Raw genomic sequence first — 19,771 nt, 5'->3', positions numbered from 1 at the left:
AATGCAGACTCCAGCTCAGTGGGTCTGAGACAGTCCTGGGAGCTTGTGATGAGGCTTGTGCTGCTCCTCAGACACTGCACGTGGTTCGCAAGGCCCGAGACAGGGAGAGGTGATGCAGCCTTTGTGCAAGAGTATAGGGATATTCTGTTCGTCTTTGACCTGTTTATTGACAAACTTGTCAGTGTTCCTTAATGAGAGACGCTACAGAAGCAGGAATGGGTTGATGTTGATGCTGGTGCCAGTAATGGGGCTTAGCAGCAAGGCGCCCTGGAAGAGAGTGCCCGAAAGGTGATGGCAGCCCGGAATGTGAGGCTAGATTGTCGGAGCTATGTCTTCTCAGCGCTGCCCAATACTGGTAGCCCTTCTCGCCTGGATGCCACTCACTCCCCGATGCATGTGCATGGAGCACCTGTTCTACACCAGGCATGGTGATGTGGTCTGGGGCAAGGCAGTTACAGATCCTGTCCTCAGGGAGCTTATGGCTTTGTGGACAGAGATTAAGAAGGTGATCTAGATAACGTTACTGTGCTAAGTAACACAAACAAGTACAGAATGCCATGGAAATTTTGTAATTAAAGAAGCTTATAGGCCAGACACGGTGGCTCAAGCCTGTAATCCTAGCACTTTGGGAGGCTGAGGCGGGCAGATCACAAGGTCAGGAGATCAAGACCATCTTTGGGAGGCCGAGGCAGGCAGATCAAGAGATCAACCATCCTGGCTAACACGGTGAAACCCCGTCTTTACTAAAAATACAAAATATTAGCCGGGCGTGGTGGCGGCCATGTGTAGTCCCAGCTACTCAGGAGGCTGAAGCAGGAGAATGGCGTGAACCCTGGAGGCAGAGCTTGCAGTGAGCTGAGATGGCGCCACTGCACTCCAGCCTGGGTGACAGAGCGAGACTCTGTCTCACAAAAGAAAATAAGCTTATATAGACCAGGTCTAAGGGCAGCTTTTCTGAAGAAGAAACATCTAAATTAGATTTAAAGAATATGCAGATGTGGCAGGATGAGGCGGGCGGCAGGAACAGTGTGAGGACCATTCCTGCTAGCAGCCTGCTACCAAGAGACAGTACCTTGAAGAAAAGGATCCAAGGGCCAGTGTGCCAGGTCCCTGGAGAAGGCAGGTGTCACACAACGGGGCAGCTTTGTGTGCTTGTGTTTAACTGTTGGCCTGCACTATGCAAAACTATACAACGAACTCCAGGAGGAGTACACATGTTAGCTTTTTGGAGGATAGAATTTGAAAGAGGATTAATCTTATCCTAGTGTTCTGTGTCTTTAAAAAATGCTTGATGGGTATATGACAGTTTTAATAGGTGACAATTCTGTGGGTGTTTGCTGTTATTTATATATAAATTACATCTGTGTATGATATAAATGTTACGTGTGTGTGTGTGTATGTATAAAGCATACATACATAAATTTCTCAACATACAAAGAGAATAAGGACAGTTTTCCATGAAGAGACTTCAGAGGTGAGCAGGCCAGTTTCTGGGCTCTGTAGGCCTTGAGAAGGACTTCATGCCAGGAGGATTCTTCCGGGGTGGACACGTGGACCCTGGGCTCTGTAGGGGTCTTCACGCCATGGGCAGGCACATTCAGCCGGGGAAACCTGCCCTCCAGCTGTCTTCATGCTGCTGCCTTGGCATTGCTGAGAGGCATGAGTGTTGCCAGCCTCTCCGCTAGGTGGTGAGTACGGTCAGTGCCGGTCTGGCCTCACGTGAATGGCTGCACTCAGGCGGTGTGTTCCCTCTGCCAGTTACCGTAGAGCCAGGCCACACCGAGACCAGAATGGAGTCCAGCTGTGCCTTCCCCTGAAGCCAGTGTCCTTGAGTGCTCGACTTTCAGTAGTTACACGAAAGCATTTATGATACAGGACTCAGAAGCTGACACATGGGGAGAAAGCTTACATTTTCCATACGTAGTTATTGCAGCCTATTTCTTCCATCTCACGATATTTATTCTTAATTAAGGATCATTCGTGAAGATAGTAATGCTTCTCTTTTTAAAATAAATTTCATCTTTTTTTCCTGGGTGCTGTGTAAACGTGTATTAAATGTTACTGATCCCTAGTACTGTTGATTTGTGGCCCTTCTCCTGAGGGAGACTGAAGTTGCTCGAGCTAAAGGCTTTTGAGACATCCGATACAGTTCCCTGAACCAAGTTTTCTCTCCTGACCTCGGTTCTCTTGATGACCTTGGCAAGTGGACCCGACCAATTGGACGCGAATTAGGCATTGTGACATGCCGGCCCCGTCCTGCCCGTTCTGTTCTCTTTGCCATCTAACATGCAGTGTTGTGTCTTCCTAGTGGGCATGAAGATGGCTTTAAAACCATCCACTCGGCCGGGCGCGGTGGCTCACACCTGTAATCCCAGCACTTTGGGAGGCTGAGGCGGGCGGATCACGAGGTCAGGAGGTTGAGACCATCCTGGCTAACGCAGTAAAACCCCGTCTGTACTAAAAAATACAAAATATTAGCCGGGCGCAGTGGCGGCACCTGTAGTCCCAGCTACTCAGGAGGCTGAGGCAGGAGAATGGCGTGAACCCGGGAGGCGGAGCTTGCAGTGAGCTGAGATCCGGCCACTGCACTCCAGCCTGGGAGACAGAGCGAGACTCCGTCTCAAAAAAAAAAAAATCCACTCGAGAAGCTTAATTAAGGTGCCTTTAATGTTAGTTTATATTCGAACATCTTTAAATGTAAGCTTTTTCTTTAATTACAACTCTTTTAGTACATACATATCTTTATTTAAAAGCCTATTAATGTGAACAGTTACCACATTCTATATATTTACCACACTGCTATGTCCTAAGGAATGTTTGAAAGACTAAGATTTCCAGAGTAACCTAAGCACTCTTGCATTCTTTGTAATTGATTACAAGTTAGAATTCCTTTTACTCTTATACTTTAAAAGTCGTATCTCAGTTGAATTCAAGTTGACTCTGGAGGGAAGTGAACTTGGCCCTTCCTCCCCGTCCTAGAGTTCTCAGTGCATGGGAACCAGGACTCAGGTTAGACACAGACAGGCGACCCAAGGCAGGACACAGGGAGCCTGCTGTGCTGCCTGAGGTTTCACTTCCCATGTGGATTTAGAACACTTACTCTGTAAAATGCAGAATGGAGTCCTGGAGAACTGTTGTGTTTACTGTCATGATGAGCATAGAAAGGAGTGTTCCTGATACTCAGCTGTCACAAAACTGGAAGGAAAGCTCGGCTCCCTAAGGCAAGGTTGACAAAAGTGTGACGGGGCCGTCAGAGGGCAATCCCTGGCCATGTGGACGCACACCTGTCACTCAGTGGGCCAGCTGCGTGATGTCTAGACCTGGGTGCGGGTCTCCTGTGTCTTTGTGTCCCGGCCGTGTGGACGCTAGACCTTGGTTGGGGGTCTCATTTGTACTCTGTGCATCAGTTTTGGTCTAGGTCGTTTACATGCTGGGGCTCAGTTCATGGTCTTCATCAGTTTTCTTGCACTTGGTGTGTGATTGGAGTTGTATATGTAGTGCTCAGTGTCTGCCTTGCTATCATCGGGTCCAGCCCGGGAGCACCTGCCCCAGTGAGCAGTACACACTGGGGTTCTATGGAAATTGGCTCCTGGAGGGCATCTGCGAGTTGGAGTGTGTTCCAGAGGCTGGTGTATGTGGTCCTGCCTGCTTTTGCTAATGGCATCTAGCAGGTTTTGGGTATATAATTGAGGGTCAACAAATACGTTGATTTGTTAATACCTCTGTCTCTCATTAGACACACATGAAATACGTGTTGACTTTTAGTAAGCATTTCACATCGTTTTGATGTTTTAGTTTAAGGCCATTAGTTGTTTTGTTAAAGTGGTCTAGGTTTTATATTTTGTGTTTTTATGTAGTTTTCTGTGAATCATCTTAATTTGAATTTGTGAGGATTGGTTGATTATCTGCAAATTAAACATAATATATCAGTGGTTAAAAATAGCAACTAAAAGTGTTGCAATAGGCCTGTCATTTGAAATATTGAGTGGACTGCTTGTTTTGAAGTGCTGGATTATGTTTTGTGATATAAACTAGAAACGTTTAAATAAAGGAGAGTATCTTTTTCTACAAAATTTGACCTTGTTAGCATTCTTTGTCTTGCTTTGCATCATGGAAGTTATTTGCTTAAAATACAACTGTAGTCAATTAGAAGGTGGTATAATTTTGCATGAAATTTTCTATATAGCATGTAGCAAAGAAGGCACATAATAACTAAGGGAGTAATTATCCTACTCACATGAAATTGTGATTGAACAGAGTTGGACTGTAGAATGACTTACAGACTGTCCACATAGTAGCCTCTTGGAAGTAGGCTAAGTCTCAAGGGCCCTAGTCACGGGATCTGTGGAGTGTAGGAGTAAATGTGGTCATATTTTATGCCTCCCTTTTTGGACCCAAAGCATCTGAATATTTTATATTAATTTTTACCTGTAGTCAGTCTGAAGTGTCCAGTTACGGATCAGGCAAATGTAATCCACTGGCTTTGAAGATTAAGTGCTCCTAAATCTTTTTAAATGTTTTCTTGGGATAAATGGAGTTAAATTTTTGATTTAATGATGAATACTGGACCACCACCATTTTTAGGGTCCTGTTAAGAACTGGTTTGTTGTTGTGGTTGTGGTTTCAATCTACCAACATGATCCTGAACTCAGATCTTTCTGATGTAGAAGTTTCTCCAGTTGGAGCCCGTTGTGAGGGAGGTGGATCTTGATTTTACACTGAAAATATGGGTTAAAGTTTTGGAATTCTCCTGTTTAAGTATTTCATTTACTGAGAAATCTTTGTGACATTTTATATTTGTCATACTCAGTCTCCCGTTCTCTTCTGAGACACAAAATGAGTTGGTCATATTTTGTTGTCCTCTTGTGTCTCATTTTCACAATCCACAGTTAACCCCTTTCCTCTATTTCTTTTTGCCGTGTGTACAGGTTTTACTCAGTCTTTTAGCCTATTCTACTTCATAAGTACATACCCTTTGTCAAAGAGAATGGAAAATGTTCCAGATATTTCTGCACTGATACTATACGTTAGATATTAAAAAGCATGACAGTCAGAAAAATTCATTTAATCTAATTCTACTAAGTAGTCATTTTTCATGAGAATCAAGTGAGAGAATACTTATGAGAGCCTTTAGCAAACTTTAACAGATTATACAAATATTGTACCAGGACCTCTGTTAAAAATGTATAACGTATGCCTTGTCCTTTATCACATTGAATTTCGGTGCTGTACATTGTAAGGCCACTCTAGAGTCCACTTGGTTCATCAGCCTGCTTTCAGGTCAGGGGTTTCTAGCTTGATTAATTCTTGCAAAGACTTCTCTGAGCATTGCTCATTCTGTTAATGTTAAAAAATAAGTTAATTTTGCAGTTTGCCTTGTTACATCATTGTGATAATTTAACATTAGTGGGATGTTTATAGTTTGATTTAGTTAAACTAGATTGGAAAAACAGAAAATACTGATCAGGTAATATTTAATATTTAGCTTCACTGATGTAAAGTAATTCTGTGATCTCTTTTTGAAAGCTTTTTATAGTATTGTGTTATTATGTATTTAATATTTCCCTGCAGAGTAAGTATAGTCATCTAATCTCAGAAGTTTGTGTGGACGATAATAATAAAGATGGCATTTGTGCATCGGGGAGCGTGTATTCCAGGTGTGAGCTGGCCTTGCCTTTCATGAACTTTACAAACTGAAGCCTCACACTTTCTCAGTGGCACTCAGTTAAAAGAGAAATATATATAATCCCTGCACATATCCCTGCTGGGGAATACTTCATACCTTCCCCGTTCCTAGATTTTCTAGAGAGGAAGGTGTAAGCTATGTAATATGTACAATATGTTAAATATCAAGGTTCACAGAAAGCCGAGAGTTCGTGTCAATCATCTTTACTTCAAAGAGCCTGTTGTATGACACTCTACATTTTACGTGTTAAATTAACGTGACATCAAAGAGTTTTTGTGTGATTATTATAGTTAATTCTGTAATGGTAGTTGCACATTATGTGTATGTACTTTCTTACCTTAATTGTGTTTCTCACCTTCAAACTTTACAAAAAATTAAGGATGAAAACTAGGAGCATAAATAACATGTAGCTGTGGTTGTAGAAAGAGGCTTCCATGATTTTAATACTGACGTTCTAGAGCCAAGCGCCCTTTGGCCTTTGCAGTCTGTCGGCCATACCAAGGGTTTTTTAAATTCTTTTCTCTTGAATTTACAAATTATTGTTATCTTTTTGACACGTATAAAAAAGAGTAATAGCTTCTATAAATGCAAAGTCAAATACTGTTTTTTATAATATTTCTATTTTAATTGTATACATTTTGAAATATTAGCAAAGACTGTCACTGATATTTAGTAATACTTTGATCTTTACAGTGGAAATACATTAAAAGAAACTGGTTCAACTGGTACCATCTTTATTTGAAGGTCAAAGGACAAGTTTGATCAGTTAAGAATATAGCCTCTTCATTGACCTTCAGTGATAGAACCACCGTTTCAGTAGACAGTAGTGAAAGGCCATTGTCATTGTCTCTGTTGTCAGTGAAAAGAATGTTAGTACATTTCCTAATGTTATATGTAGGTACATTTGTATTGCTTAACAAATCGTTTGACATTTTCAAAGGCCATTTTTAAAGCTGAGATTAGATTTTCTTGAAGTAGCCAAATTAAATACACTGTTGGATAAATTTATATAAAATAGTGTGATAATGCTTTCCATCAAAACAATGAATTAGAAAGTGTTATCTTTTACTCATCTGTGAAGTGTTTCTATAAGGACCACTTTCGTGTTTTTGCAGGTACGGTAATAGGTGTTGTCATTTATACTGGAAAAGAGACTCGAAGTGTAATGAACACATCCAATCCAAAAAATAAGGTAGGCTAGATTGAGGAGCAACTGCCTTAACGATCTTGTTTTTCCTTTCAGCAAGAAAGTCTGCATAGTTCTGAAAGCTCATTCTTTTGGCTTAAAGTAGACTTTCGAAAATGTTGGTGATTTACCATATGAATTCTCTGTGTTTATATAACAACATTCTCATACTGGCGAATTTCCAAAAGTATCGTTGCTTGGCTAATCAGTTTTATATGTGTCTTAAATTTTCATGGTTAGATACATAATTTGCCCGTAATTTGACAGTTAATTGTGGCTAATTTCTTATCTTCAGTCTATTTATTTTACAGTTTGCACTCTTTTATGTTGATAGTTCATTTTAAAATAAAGGAATCTATATTAATGTTTTTATAGTATTTAATTTGATGTTATAGTATTAAGCCAGTTTTATTTATTTGCATGTCAGAAGAAGCATATTGAAAGCCAAAGATTAGTTTTAAAGGCTGCTTGATTATATCCTGAATTGATTATATTTCTGAAATTGTTATTTATGCATCCAACATGTGTGTAAAATCATTAACAAAAAGTCTGACTCCTCAGTAGTTGATATCATCGTGATACCGTATATGAGATGAATTCACAGTATGTGCTAATGTACAGTTAATGAGAAGCTCTTCCTAAGTATTGATTTTACTCATTTTTATTTAAAATGTAATTTGTGTGCATTTAGATGAAACAAAAAATCCTCACATGGATTTATGCCTCACTCTGTGGATAATTAATAGTGAAGGTTATCTTTTGCTGTCTTTTGCTGGAAGTCTTATTACAACACAGTGGAAATCAAATAATTCTTTGAAAAGATAGGCCAAGTGCAGTGGCTCACGCCTCTAATCACAGCACTTTGGGAGGCTGGGACAGGTGAATCACTTGAGGCCAGAAGTTTGAGACCAGCCTGGCCAACATGGTGAAACCGTCTCTACCAGAAATACAAAAATTAGCCCAGCATGGTGATGGGCATCTGTAGTCCCCACTGTTCAGGAGGCTGAAGCAGGAGGATGGCTCAGACTCTGGAGGTGGCGGTTGCAGTGAGCCAAGATCGCACCATTGCACTTCAGCCTGGGCAACAGAGTGAGACTCTGTCTCAAAAAGTTTGGGCAAGATGTATTCCATTTTCTCAGGTGAATGTTATTTTAAAAATGGTTAACTCTTCGAAAATTAGTAACATGCCACCAACCGTATAAAGCCCCAGGCCATCTGCGGCAGTAAGTAGAGTGAGGCCTTCTGTGTCGATTGTTTGCTTTTTCACTGGGGCTTGCCTTGAGAATGCCCTTAGCTGTGCACTCGGGAAATCCAGTGTGCATCTCCTGTACCTGACAGAACTCCAGATATCTGTGTGTAACATGTTTGCTAAAGTCAAAGAAAAATGCTGCGTTACTACTGAGTATAAATTCTAATTGTGGTAATGGGGAAAGTTCTCTCTTTAGACTTGCATTGCAGTTTAATTTGCATTTCAAATATATTCAAGTCAGTAATTCTACAATAGTGTTAAAATTATTTAAAAATAAATTTTTAAAGTAATCATATATAGAGTTAGAATCACATAAGTATTTATACGTGTTTTCTGGTAAGTGCTATGTTATTTCTTTCATGTGAGCAAAACTAGAACATCTTTTTTTTTTTGGAGATAGAGTCTCACTCTGTCGCCCAGGCTGGAGTGCAGTGGTGTGATCTTGGCTCACTGCAGGCCTCCAACTCCTGGGTTCAAGCGATTCTCCTGCCTCAGCCTTGCGAGTAGCTGGGGTTACAGATGAGCACCAGCCCACCTGGCTAATTTTCATATTTTTAGTAGAGATAGGGTTTCACCATGGTGGCTAGGCTGATCTCAAACTCCTGACCTCAAGTGATCTGCCTGCCTCAGCCTGCCAAAGTGCTGGGATTACAGGCGTGAGCCACCGCACCTAACCACAAAACTAGAATATTCTAATGTATGTACAGTTCTAGGATTTTTTTTCCTAAATCTTTTTACTTTTGCATTTATGATATTTGAGGGTAAATTTAATTTTAAATATGAATTTAAAATCTTTAAAGCTACACTGCCTTTTACTGTGACTCCTTTTTTAGCCCACCTTTTTCTTCAGTTCAACTTATTTTCTGTCATTTTTTCCTCAATTCAGTCTCCACTTTATTATTTCTTCTCATCTTATACACCTGTTATTTTTGGCTCGTCAAGCTCTTTACTCAGGGTCTTGGTTCTGAGTTGGAGCGGCCTCTTAGTTTTGCAAGCACGGTTTGGAATGCAGCCCTGGAGCCTCGCTAGTGGGTCTGTGTCCAGGTCTTGGTGCACACTCGTGTGTCACTCAGCCTCTTCACCCTCCCCTCTCTGAAGTGGGGTTGGACTCGCGGGGTTGCTGGGAACAAGGTCATGCTCATCTACACGTTGCTCTTAGGAAGGAACTTGCCACGTTGACAGATTCTCAGTAAATGTTACCTAAATTTTTATTTTTCTATAAAATGAATGGTTTTCAGTGGCATCATTTTTCAACCCAACCCCGATTGCCAGTCAAGAAATGGTTGTTTTGTAACGAGTTTGTGCAAGCCACTAGGTTCTGTACTGTCAAGCTACCACATGGCCTAGAAATTCTTCCAGTTTCCACTGTGTGTGCATTCCTTCTCTCCCTCTTCTTTTCTTTTCCCTGTTCCTCTCTTCCTCTTCTCCTTTCTTAAAAAATAACCTTCTAAATTTGCTTAGTGTTGGCAGAATATACATCATAATTGAAAGGACGTCTTTTGACTTTTACAGAATTGGATTTACTTCTTGCTGCTGACGATGTTAGCTTTTCAACCTGATGTAAAAGTGTTCTTTCAGTGACTGGTATCTTCCTGTTGCTTAATACATGCTCAGTTAGGGATTCATGATAGCAGTTCTAGCTCTGGCTTGGAGAGCATTGACCACCTGGTGGGCACTTTCCTAAAACTTTACCTGCTTTATGTCTTGAATCCACACGACAACTGGGAAGAAGAGGGTTCCCGATTGTAGAGCCGGGGAGATCACAAGGCGTGGAACCGTGACGCGTCTCAAGACAAGCACTCTGATAGTGAAGCTACTGAGGAGATTTTCCTTAGACTTGGTGTTTAAACATCCAATTAAGGCATAACATAACAGGGAAATGAAATATAGACTTAAATAGTTCTGAGTGTTAAATGCTAGTTTTACAAGAATAAAATTCAGGACAAGGTTTTGAGCAAGCTACACTGAGCGAAAGGTAACATGTAATTTATCCAGGGAAAGCCTCGGTGTTGATACATGTTGAGTGGAAAAGGATTGTGACACTGGTCTCTGAACAGAGACGGGAAGGTGGAAATTATTATTTTTTATTTATTGCTGGTACATTATTTTCTGAAGACGACATTGTGGTGTTTTTCTTTTGCTTAGTAAACGAGCAAACTTTTGGGCTTCAGAGAAGGCTGGTGCAAACAAAACAGTAAACATGTACAGGGGAAATCTCATCTCATCATTTACCTGAGCTTTGGTGGATTTCTTCAGGTAGCAAAAATGTTTCTAACACTCAGTTCTGACAGCTCTCTGAGTAGAAGCCATATTGGGACATTGATACATTGGAGTTCATTGTCAGCAGAGGAATTGAGCTGGAAATACATATTTTTGAATGAGTAGTGGGGTTATCAGTCAGGATGGGCTGAGTGCTGCTGTGGTAATAAAGTGCCTCACACTCCACAGTGGCTCCCTCAGCGTTGTGTTCCTTGTGTTCCGGGTCCGGCGCAGACTGGCAGCTCCTGCTTCTTGTCATGTGTTCCCCATGTCCTGGGTCCGGCGCAGGCTGGCAGCTCCTGCTGGTCATGATCCCTCAGGGCCCATCTTGGAAACACATTTCCATGACCACTGGGATAAGAAAATACTGATGTGGCCAATTACATACTGACTGATTCTTAAGGCTTTGCCAGCGAGCAATATGGGTCACATTTCATTGGCCAGAACAATTAAATGGCCTTGGCCAAGTTCAAGGAGTCAGGGAATTGCACTTCTAGCTCATGTGCAGAAGGAGGGAGAATTGGAAACACTTTGTGAGCAGCAACGCCACGAACAAGATTTCCCAGGGCTTTTACTCAATGTACAAAAAAGAGGAACCTTACAGAACCCGGAAGAATACCAATATTTAAGGGATAAGCAGAGGAAGAGAAACCAGGAGAAGAATAATGAATGAGGAAAGCATTTTAGGGAGTGGCTAGTAGTCAACAGTGTGCTGGGGACAGAGAAGGTCATTTGGAGTGAAAAGTGAAAAAGAGGTTAGTAATTTTAGCAACGAGGAAATCTTGGTAAAATTAAAACGGACAGTATGTTTATTAGGGTGGAGCTCAGGTGCAGTCACAGCTGGAGAGCTCTTCCAAGAGTTCAGGGGAAGGAGAGAGTGCTCTGTTGAGGGAGCCAGGTCCAGGGCGAGGGAGAGGAAATTCTGAGCATATTGAGCAGGCAGCCCAAACCATGTTGGCGCCTGTGGTGATGAGAAGTGGACTGATTATACTGTAAGGGAAAAGATTGTGTTGATTTTGTTTTTTTTTTTTCCTGGTGAGAAAAATCCTTATCACAAAACTATTAACGTCTTTAGTCAAAGAATAGAGGGTCTTATAAATAAAAATATTAATTCTATGGAAGAATAAGTTTAGTGGGCATCCAGTAGTAATTTAAACATAAGAGGATAAGATTACTGAAAAGAAAATCATATAGTATTATATGGCCACCACAGGAACTATGACATTACTTCTTTCATTTGTAGAAAATATTTACAGTCAATCAATGTGGCACTCTTTCTGTCTCCCTCCCCTCTTCTCTTTCTTTCTCCTCCCTCTTCTTCCCTCCTTTTTTCTCTCTTTTCCTATCTTCATTACAGTGTGTATAGCAGGACCCTGACAATTCACAAAATTGCTTTACATTCCTAAGGTTAAAAAATGCTTCAGTAAAGTCTGATACAAGAAAGAAGTTAATTTTAACAACACTTTAGGTAGTGAAATTGATACAACATGGTAAGACTTTGAGACAGTTCTTGAAGAGATCAAGAAGGACAGGAGCCTAACAGTTTAGGCTCATACCTTGTTGGCAATGTGCAGGACCCAGCTGTTGTTGGGAATCTGTAATTTAAAATGGTGCCAGTAACCAGGGTATGGCTGTTCTGGGTCTGATGTTCAGGAGCCCCAGTGCAGAAGCAGAGATGGGCTGCTGGGCTGGTCCAGAGGTTTGCAGGTGGATGTGTCAGCAGAGAAGGCAGGGACAGTTAGTCGTGATGGTGGATGGCAGGTGAGAGGGCTCCTTATGGACAAGAAGTTTTGGAAGCAGAGTAGTTGTTGGTGGTAAGATTTGGAGTACAGTGATGAAAATGAGTTGTTGAGGTTCGGAGGCTGTTACAGACACTGGATTATCTAAAATTATAAGCTTTTGTATAATACTTTGGAGAGCTTCGTTTCCTTCTTACAGATATTTTCTACCAGGTGCAGTGGTTCACGTCTGTAGTCCTAACATTTAGGGAGGCTGAGGCAGCCAGATTGCTTGAGCCCAGGAGTTCAAGACCAGCCTGGGCAACATGGCGAAACTTGTCTCTACCAAAAAATGCAAAGATTACCTGGGTGTGGTAGCATGTGCCTGTAGTACCAGCTACTCTGGAGGCTGAGGTGGGTGGATCGCCTGAACCCAGGAGTTTGAGGCTGCACTGAGCCATGATTGCACCACTGCACTCCAGCCTGGGCAACAGAATGAGACCCTGTCTCATTAAAAAAAAAAAAAATTAATTTAAAAAAAATCTAGCCACTATTGTAGATTGTATGTCAAGGCAAATTGAGCATTATTTCACATTTTCTAGGTTTATCCAGTAATTGATCTTCTAGGGAGACAAGTCTTACACTGTTGCTTGTAGATCTTTTATATAAATTCAATTTAATGAATACCACATTTATTATTTAATCTTCTTTATTCCATGAGAGAGCAGTAAGAAAGAAGAGAGTGCCCTTTTCTTTTCTTTTCTTTTCTTTTCAGCGGGAGCTCTGGGATGTCATGCCCTCTTGCTGGGCCCTGCTGCCTCTGACTCACTCTCGTCGGCCTTTGGGCCTCTTGTGGTGCTTTTGCCTCAGCACCTGCAGCGTCTTCTCCTGTTGCCTTCCACTGTAGGTGTGGCCTAGACTAGGAAGTTCCTGGGATATAATTGCCTTAAAAATCATCCACATAATCCCTGCTACATAGAATGGTTAAGCGAGTAGACATTTTCCAGTGTGTTGCTGTTCCCTGACTCTAGCAGAGGGTATAAAGCCCATAAGACTGCGTGCCTGAGACCAGGCCTTGAGTCCTTGGTACCTGTTGTTACCATGTGCAAGTCCCAGTGCATCTGCAGAGGCAGCAACACAGAGAGCCCTGGCGCTCCCTGTTGGTCTTAAGCCTCTGATGGGCCCTCACCACCTCTACCACCGACTCCCCTCGAGTCATCCCAGCCCCAGCAGAGGCTTCATGTCCTCCTGCAGGACATGAAGGAGCGTTCTCAGCTCCGTCTGGAAGAGCGCCAGCCTCCCGCAGCCATCTGCTTCCACAGATTCAGCTGATAAGGAGGACTTGCCCCATCTCAGCTGCAGATTCCTGGAGGAATAGTGTGTGTTATACTTTCAAAACTGTCAGGCTGGGCGCAGTGGCTTGTGCCTGTAATCCCAGCACTTTGGAGCCCAAGGCAGGCGGATCACTTGAGCCCAGGAGTTCGAGGCCAGCCTGGGCAACATGGCAAAACCCCCTCTCTACAAAAAATACACAGATTAGCCAGGTGTGGTGGCATGTGCCTGTAATCCCAGCTACCCGGGAGACTGAGGTTGGAGGATCACCTTAGCACAGGAGGTGGAGGTTGCAGTGAGCTGAGATAATACCACTGCACTGCAGCCTGGGTTACAGAGCCAGACCCTGTCTCAGAACAAAGAAACAAACAGAACTCCACCTATCCTCCCAGTTAAGTTGATGGATGTTAGGTATTTAACCAGTTTTATATAAAGGTGTTTTTTTTACTTTTTTTTAACTTGTCATTCCTCTCATCTAACATCCCCAAATTTCTTTGGCCTTTTTTTTTTTGGCCTTTATTTGGTCATTCTGTTCTTTAAAAAAGCTGCTTTTTTAAAAAGAAAAGAAAAGAAAAACGTATTATGAAAAATTTTAAATGTACAGAAAGCTAAGGAGAAAAACATCACTCAAATCCCTAAACCCTGAGTTCAACAGATGTTTCCTGCTTGCCTGTCCTGTAGTTACGGGTACTGTGCTGCTTTATCCTAAATATGCACTTCTTCCAAAAAATAATTTGTATTTATCTCATAGTCTTCATCTTTTATTTTTTTAGGCAGGCAGAGACCACCAGCCTGCCCAACATGGTGAAACCCCATCTCTACTAAAAATACAAAGAATTAGCCGGGCGTGGTGGCAGGCGCCTGTAATCCCAGTTACTTGACAGGCTGAGGCAGGAGAGTTGCTTGAACCCAGTAAGTGGAGGTTGCAGTGAGCTGAGACCACACCAGTGCACTCTAGCCTGGGTGACAGAGTAAGACTCCATCTCAAAAAAAAAAAAAAAAAAAAAAAAGACACTTTGGCTGCTGCCTGAACTCCCTTTCTTATTTCTGTGACGCCTGGTTGTCACCACAGTCTGGGTGAAGTGGTGTGTAGAGGGTGGCCCCATGTAGGCAAGGTCAGCAGCACAGCTGCCTGTATTGATCCCATCCCCTGGAATGGGACCTGAGGACACAACTTCCTGGTTCCCCTCCCTGGACTTTTGAAAAATGCAGCATGTTTTATCCAGACTTGAAGGTAAGAATAAATTCCTTCTGTTTTGATAGATAGAGGAAAATTCTGAGATTAAAAGGAATTCTTAAAGGTGAGGATTAGAATATTTTCCCGCATCCTAGTGCTTATGACAGATTTAAAAGAAGATGGAGTCTACTCAAAGTTTGAAAATTTTAAGACTAAACAAAAATTTTTATTACTAAGCAATTACTATTATAGTAGTATTTGGTGAAAGTTCAAATTACAAGGACTACAACTTGAGTAATGGACTCGTTTATAAAAGCTAGCCTCAGACATATTTAATGATATGAGACTTGATTACATTTAAGGGAGAAAAATTCTTGTGGAGGTTAAGGAAAAATCAATTGTGACAGGTTGCCATTTTCATGCCATTCATAATAATCAGTTACTCAGAGCAAGAACATCAAGGATGAAATGATAATACAAATTGCTTCAAGCAGTTATTGTAATCCCTTGGGTATATTGACTTGTGTTTCTGATAAAAAGATGCTTTCAGATGTCTCACTGGCAGAGAGATAGGTGACATGAGCCATTATGTGAATTAGAGTTGGTGCTTGTTATCTGAATACTTGTCGAGACATTTTGAGATCATAGAACAAAATAGAGCCAGCTGTGGTGTACTTTGCAACTTGAAATATCAAAGCAGTTTTGGAGACTAGCTTTCTTGTTTTAAAAAGGATAATTTATTAATATTTTAAAAGTTATATTGATTTATATTAAAGGATTACAATAAAATAACTTAATTTTATCTTGTTGCATACAATCATAGAATCCCTTAATTTTTCTAACAGTTGCCTTCTTGTAATAAAATATTTTAGAGTTTAAATACTTATTTTAAAATGTGCCCATGTGCTTCACCAAAGAGCTACATGTTGTAGAATACATTAGTAGTATTGCGGTAAATCAACAGAGATAAAAAGACTCTTGGAATGCTTTTTTTTTTTTTTTTTTTTTGATAACTGTTGTTAATATTCACGAATCATAGTGTTTCAGTTCCTCATCAGGAAAAGATTAACTAGAAAACAAACCCACCATGACCTAATTCCATAGCTTCTAGACTAGACCCAGGGTGGCTCTTCAGGGTACATTAGCACAGCCTTCACTTGCGTAGCCGGCACACTTAGATATGACAGCTGCTCACAATTAGAAGTTGTAGTTCTTCATCTGTAGTGTGAACATAAACTTATAATTTCAGGAAAGCAGTAAAGAAAATGCCAAGTGTTGAAAAAACAGTCCTACTGATAGCATCTGGGGCATAAGCTCTATCAGAATGTATAGCAGATATCTAAACTAGAAAACTTAGATATTATCCCTAAATTCCCTTTAAATATGAATTTAATTAGAAAACAGGTGCTCCAAATAAAAAACACAAGCATTTTTATTATTTGAAGTAATTGATTTGTATCACAGGAAAGACTTAGCTTTACGTAAAGTTCTGATTATTTGTTGCATATTAAATAAGAACTATATTTGACAGTATCTCATCATTTCTAAGCAGTACAGCTAAATTCTCTGCCTTCAGTGCTGAGTGACCGTTCGGTCCCACAGTCGTAGGGCGGCCACTGTCTTCAGTGTCTGAGTGACTCTATTCCTAGGGCATCTTTCTGTCCTCCGCCTCTCCATTGTCCTCACTGCCTCCTCCTACGGCAGCATGAATTCTGCAAGGGCTTCTCAAGCCCTTCAGCTTCCCTCCTTTCTGTCAGCCTCATTCAGAGTCCATAGTGCAGAGTTCAAGCTCCTGTCATTTCTCACCCAGATAGCGACGGCGGCCGCTCTGCCGCCCTCTCCCCCTTCTCCCTCCATCGTGTTTTGCACGTCACAGCCTGAGTCATGTTTATGAAATGTAGGTTTGATATGGTTCATTCTTTGGCTAAAACTGTTCAAAAGATTTCCATTGCTCTGTGGCGAGCCCCAGCATCTTCATTGTGTTCCACGGTTGCTTTACTCTTCATGCGTTTTTCTCAGACTGCTGTCTTCTGCACTCTTGGGGCTTGGCCACAAAGACTTGTCCCCCATCCGTGGCCACCATGATGCATCCTGCCTTTCTGTCTCAGCTCTCAGGAGAGATGTAACAAAATGTGCAGGTAGATGTCGCCTCTTCCATTGAAATGTTGGCTTCTTGACTTTGAGGACTCTGTTTACCTCGGTATTCTGGTGCCCTGCACAGGGTCCATGCTTAGTGAACAATGGTGAACACGAGTCAAGCCATGATAACGTTTTGCTTACGTGCCTCCTCTTCCACGAGACTTCACCTGCCCTGGAGGCAGGAGCTGGGCCTTACCCCTTCTTCTGTCCCATGCTGCTCACCCACAGTAGATGGGGGACAGCCTACACAAGAAGCCAGAAGAGGATTTAAAGAGGACTTGCATGAAAATAATGCACAGTTTGTGTGGGGGAGGTGGACCTATCTTTAATAAAAATGGAAACTTTGCAGTGCTCTACAGGATAAATGCTCTGGTAGTGTAGAGACTGTAGAAGGCTATGAAAGGAGTGCACATTGAACACCCGCTGTGTGTTGGGCCCTGTATACCAGGCACTGACCGGACGCCCGCTCTGCGTCGGGCCCTGTATACCAGGCACTGACCGGACGCCCGCTCTGCGTCGGGCCCTGTATACCAGGCACTGACCGGACGCCCGCTCTGCGTCGGGCCCTGTATACCAGGCACTGACCGGACGCCCGCTCTGCGTCGGGCCCTGTATACCAGGCACTGACCGGACGCCCGCTCTGCGTCGGGCCCTGTATACCAGGCACTGACCGGACGCCCGCTCTGCGTCGGGTCCTGTATACCAGTGGGTTATAACCTGTTACTATCCTTGATTGACCTTTACATTGTCCCCTTTCTGGCGTTTGCAAGCCTTTTAAGCTGGCTTCTCTGTCATATTATCATGAACCCATCATTTTTTAGTATTTTTTATTCCTACTTCCACAGACAGATGTTCCAGACTCATCTTGTACTTTCTTTGCTCCAGCCCTGGGCTTGGCTCTGGGTTCCTTTTAGCAAAAAGTGCTGTTTAGAAGTCAGGTTCTGGGAGCTGGGCTTGCTCATGTGTACTGCGATATGCTGTTTCCAAGTCCTTGCAGTGAACACGCCGTGTGTGTGTGTTAATGCATGGGTGAGTGGAGGGATTGATGACGGAATGGATGGGTGGGCGGGTGGGTGAATACGTATGGGTGGGTGGGTGAGTGGGTGAATCGGATGGATGGGTGGGTGGGTGAGTGGGTGAATCGGATGGATGGGTGGGTGGGTGAGTGGGTGAATCGGATGGATGGGTGGGTGGGTGAGTGGGTGAATCGGATGGATGGGTGGGTGGGTGAGTGGGTGAATCGGATGGATGGGTGGGTGAATCGGATGGATGGGTGGGTGGGTGAGTGGGTGAGTGAGTGGGTAGGTGGGTAGACAAGTATATAAGTGGATGGGTGGATGGATGATAAATCCAGGGGTTTCTTCTATTTTTTTGTTCCCACATTGTAACTCCTTCCCTGACAGTAAGAAACCGGTTTATTATTACACTGACTATATTTACTGATGTGAGCAATCCCTTGCCTTACCAGCTGGTGACCCTCTTTACATCCCTCAGCATCTCACCCCAGACTCCCTGACTGTTCTCCTTCCTCACTGCACATGGGCTCCAGCCCAGTACCTGGCTCTGTGCCTTCTCAGGAAGTTTTAACTGCTCTGCCCAGGCATGTGTGTGCACTGTGTTGAGAAAGCAAGACAGCAACACGTGGAAGCACCTATTCTCTCGTTTTTAAAAATGGTTTCCTTTCTTGAGGGTTAAAATCTCATATTTGTTCACTTTGTATACATTAGCCAAAGCTCATAATGTGATAAGACAAAAACGTTAGGCATTTGATAAATGCTGATTAACTGAACACATGAATTCATCATTGAATCAATGCAGGACATATTAGAGCCACTTAAATCATTAGCCCAAAAAATAGCCTTTTAGATGAGTATGGAATAGTATTTGGCTTCAATTGATTTAAGAGAAATTATTGTCAGAATATCTCAAATTCTCCTCTAGTGATAAATTTTGCTTGATGAGCAGAATTTTTTGCACATCTGCTGTACCAGACTCCTGTGCCCATAGAACAGACAGAATTCACTGTGAGAGAACTTTTATCTTTCCACAGAAAATACTGGATAAATACAGGGGCTGACACAACATTCTTTACATGGACTTCCATCTCCTCAACTTCCGCTGTACCAAACTCCCATTACTGTGAAGCCAAGGGAAAAAATTGCTGAAGGATGCACTACCTTCCTTTCTAAATCTGTTATTCAGTAAACAAAATAATCCCTGTTTAAGGTGATTGCCTGTTGCATCTGTCATTGGTTGGGGATTAGAAATAAACACAGTCTTTAAAGAGATTATAATCAGAAGTGGGAAGTCATAGATACATTTGTCTTCTGTCTCTTTCCCTATATTTTGCACATAGTAAATAATAAATAATGATTTACTTAAGGTGTGACTTGCTGTTCTGGTATCAGATATACTATTTTTGGCTTTTAAAAATTAATTTTCTAAATTAAGTAACCTCAAAGTTAATGAATGGATTGAAGAAGCTGGCCGGGCGTGGTTCGCCTGTAATCTCAGCACTTTGGGAAGTCGAGGCAGGCAGATCAGTTGAGGCCAGGAATTTGAGACCAGCATGGGCAACATGGTGAAACCCTGTCTCTACTAAAAAAAAAAAAAAATTAGGTGGGCATGGTAGGGCACACCTGTGGTACAAACTACCTGGGAGGCTGAGGTGGGAGGGTCATTTGATCTTCAACCGAAGGTTGAGGTTGTAGTGAGCTGAGATCGTGCCACTACACTCCAGCCTGGGTGACGGTACAAGACCCTGTCTCAAAAAAAAAAAAAAAAAAAAAAAGTAGCAGCTCGGCTACAATTCACACTTATGACTTCTAAGTTGTATAACCAGATTTCTCTTGATATTACTGTTGGTGCTGATGTGAAATATAACGTTTTTTTTCAGTACAGTACTGTCAATAACTCACTAGCATGTTACATAGAATTATGTAATTACTAAAACTGAACCATGGGCACTCTCCTACCCCTACAAAATAAAGATGTAAAATCAGAAATAGAAAGCAAACCAAATATA

At 42.1% G+C, this 19,771-nt stretch overlaps 1 protein-coding gene across 50 annotated transcripts in view; it reads left to right on the top strand.

Annotated features, from left to right (window-relative positions):
* The window catches only part of ATP9B (ATPase phospholipid transporting 9B (putative)), a 296,871-nt gene that overhangs the window by 130,996 nt on the left and 146,104 nt on the right, over positions 1 to 19,771 (top strand). For 40 of the 50 annotated variants that reach the window (XR_012427204.1, XR_012427206.1, XR_012427202.1 and 37 more), the window contains one exon: positions 6,802 to 6,878. The exons of the other annotated variants lie outside the window; for them this stretch is intronic. Coding sequence is in view for 32 of the 40 variants with exons in the window: in XM_065533602.2 (XP_065389674.1) it covers positions 6,802 to 6,878 (77 nt within the window). In the remaining 8 variants the exon portion in view is untranslated. The remainder of the gene's footprint in view (positions 1 to 6,801; positions 6,879 to 19,771) is intronic. 50 annotated transcript variants of the gene reach the window in all.

The sequence above is a fragment of the Macaca fascicularis genome, chromosome 18 (assembly GCF_037993035.2).
Source record: "Macaca fascicularis isolate 582-1 chromosome 18, T2T-MFA8v1.1".
Taxonomy (NCBI): Eukaryota; Metazoa; Chordata; class Mammalia; order Primates; family Cercopithecidae; genus Macaca; species Macaca fascicularis.
The sequence above is the reverse complement of the archived record's forward strand: the minus strand, read 5'-3'. Positions and strand labels throughout refer to the sequence as shown.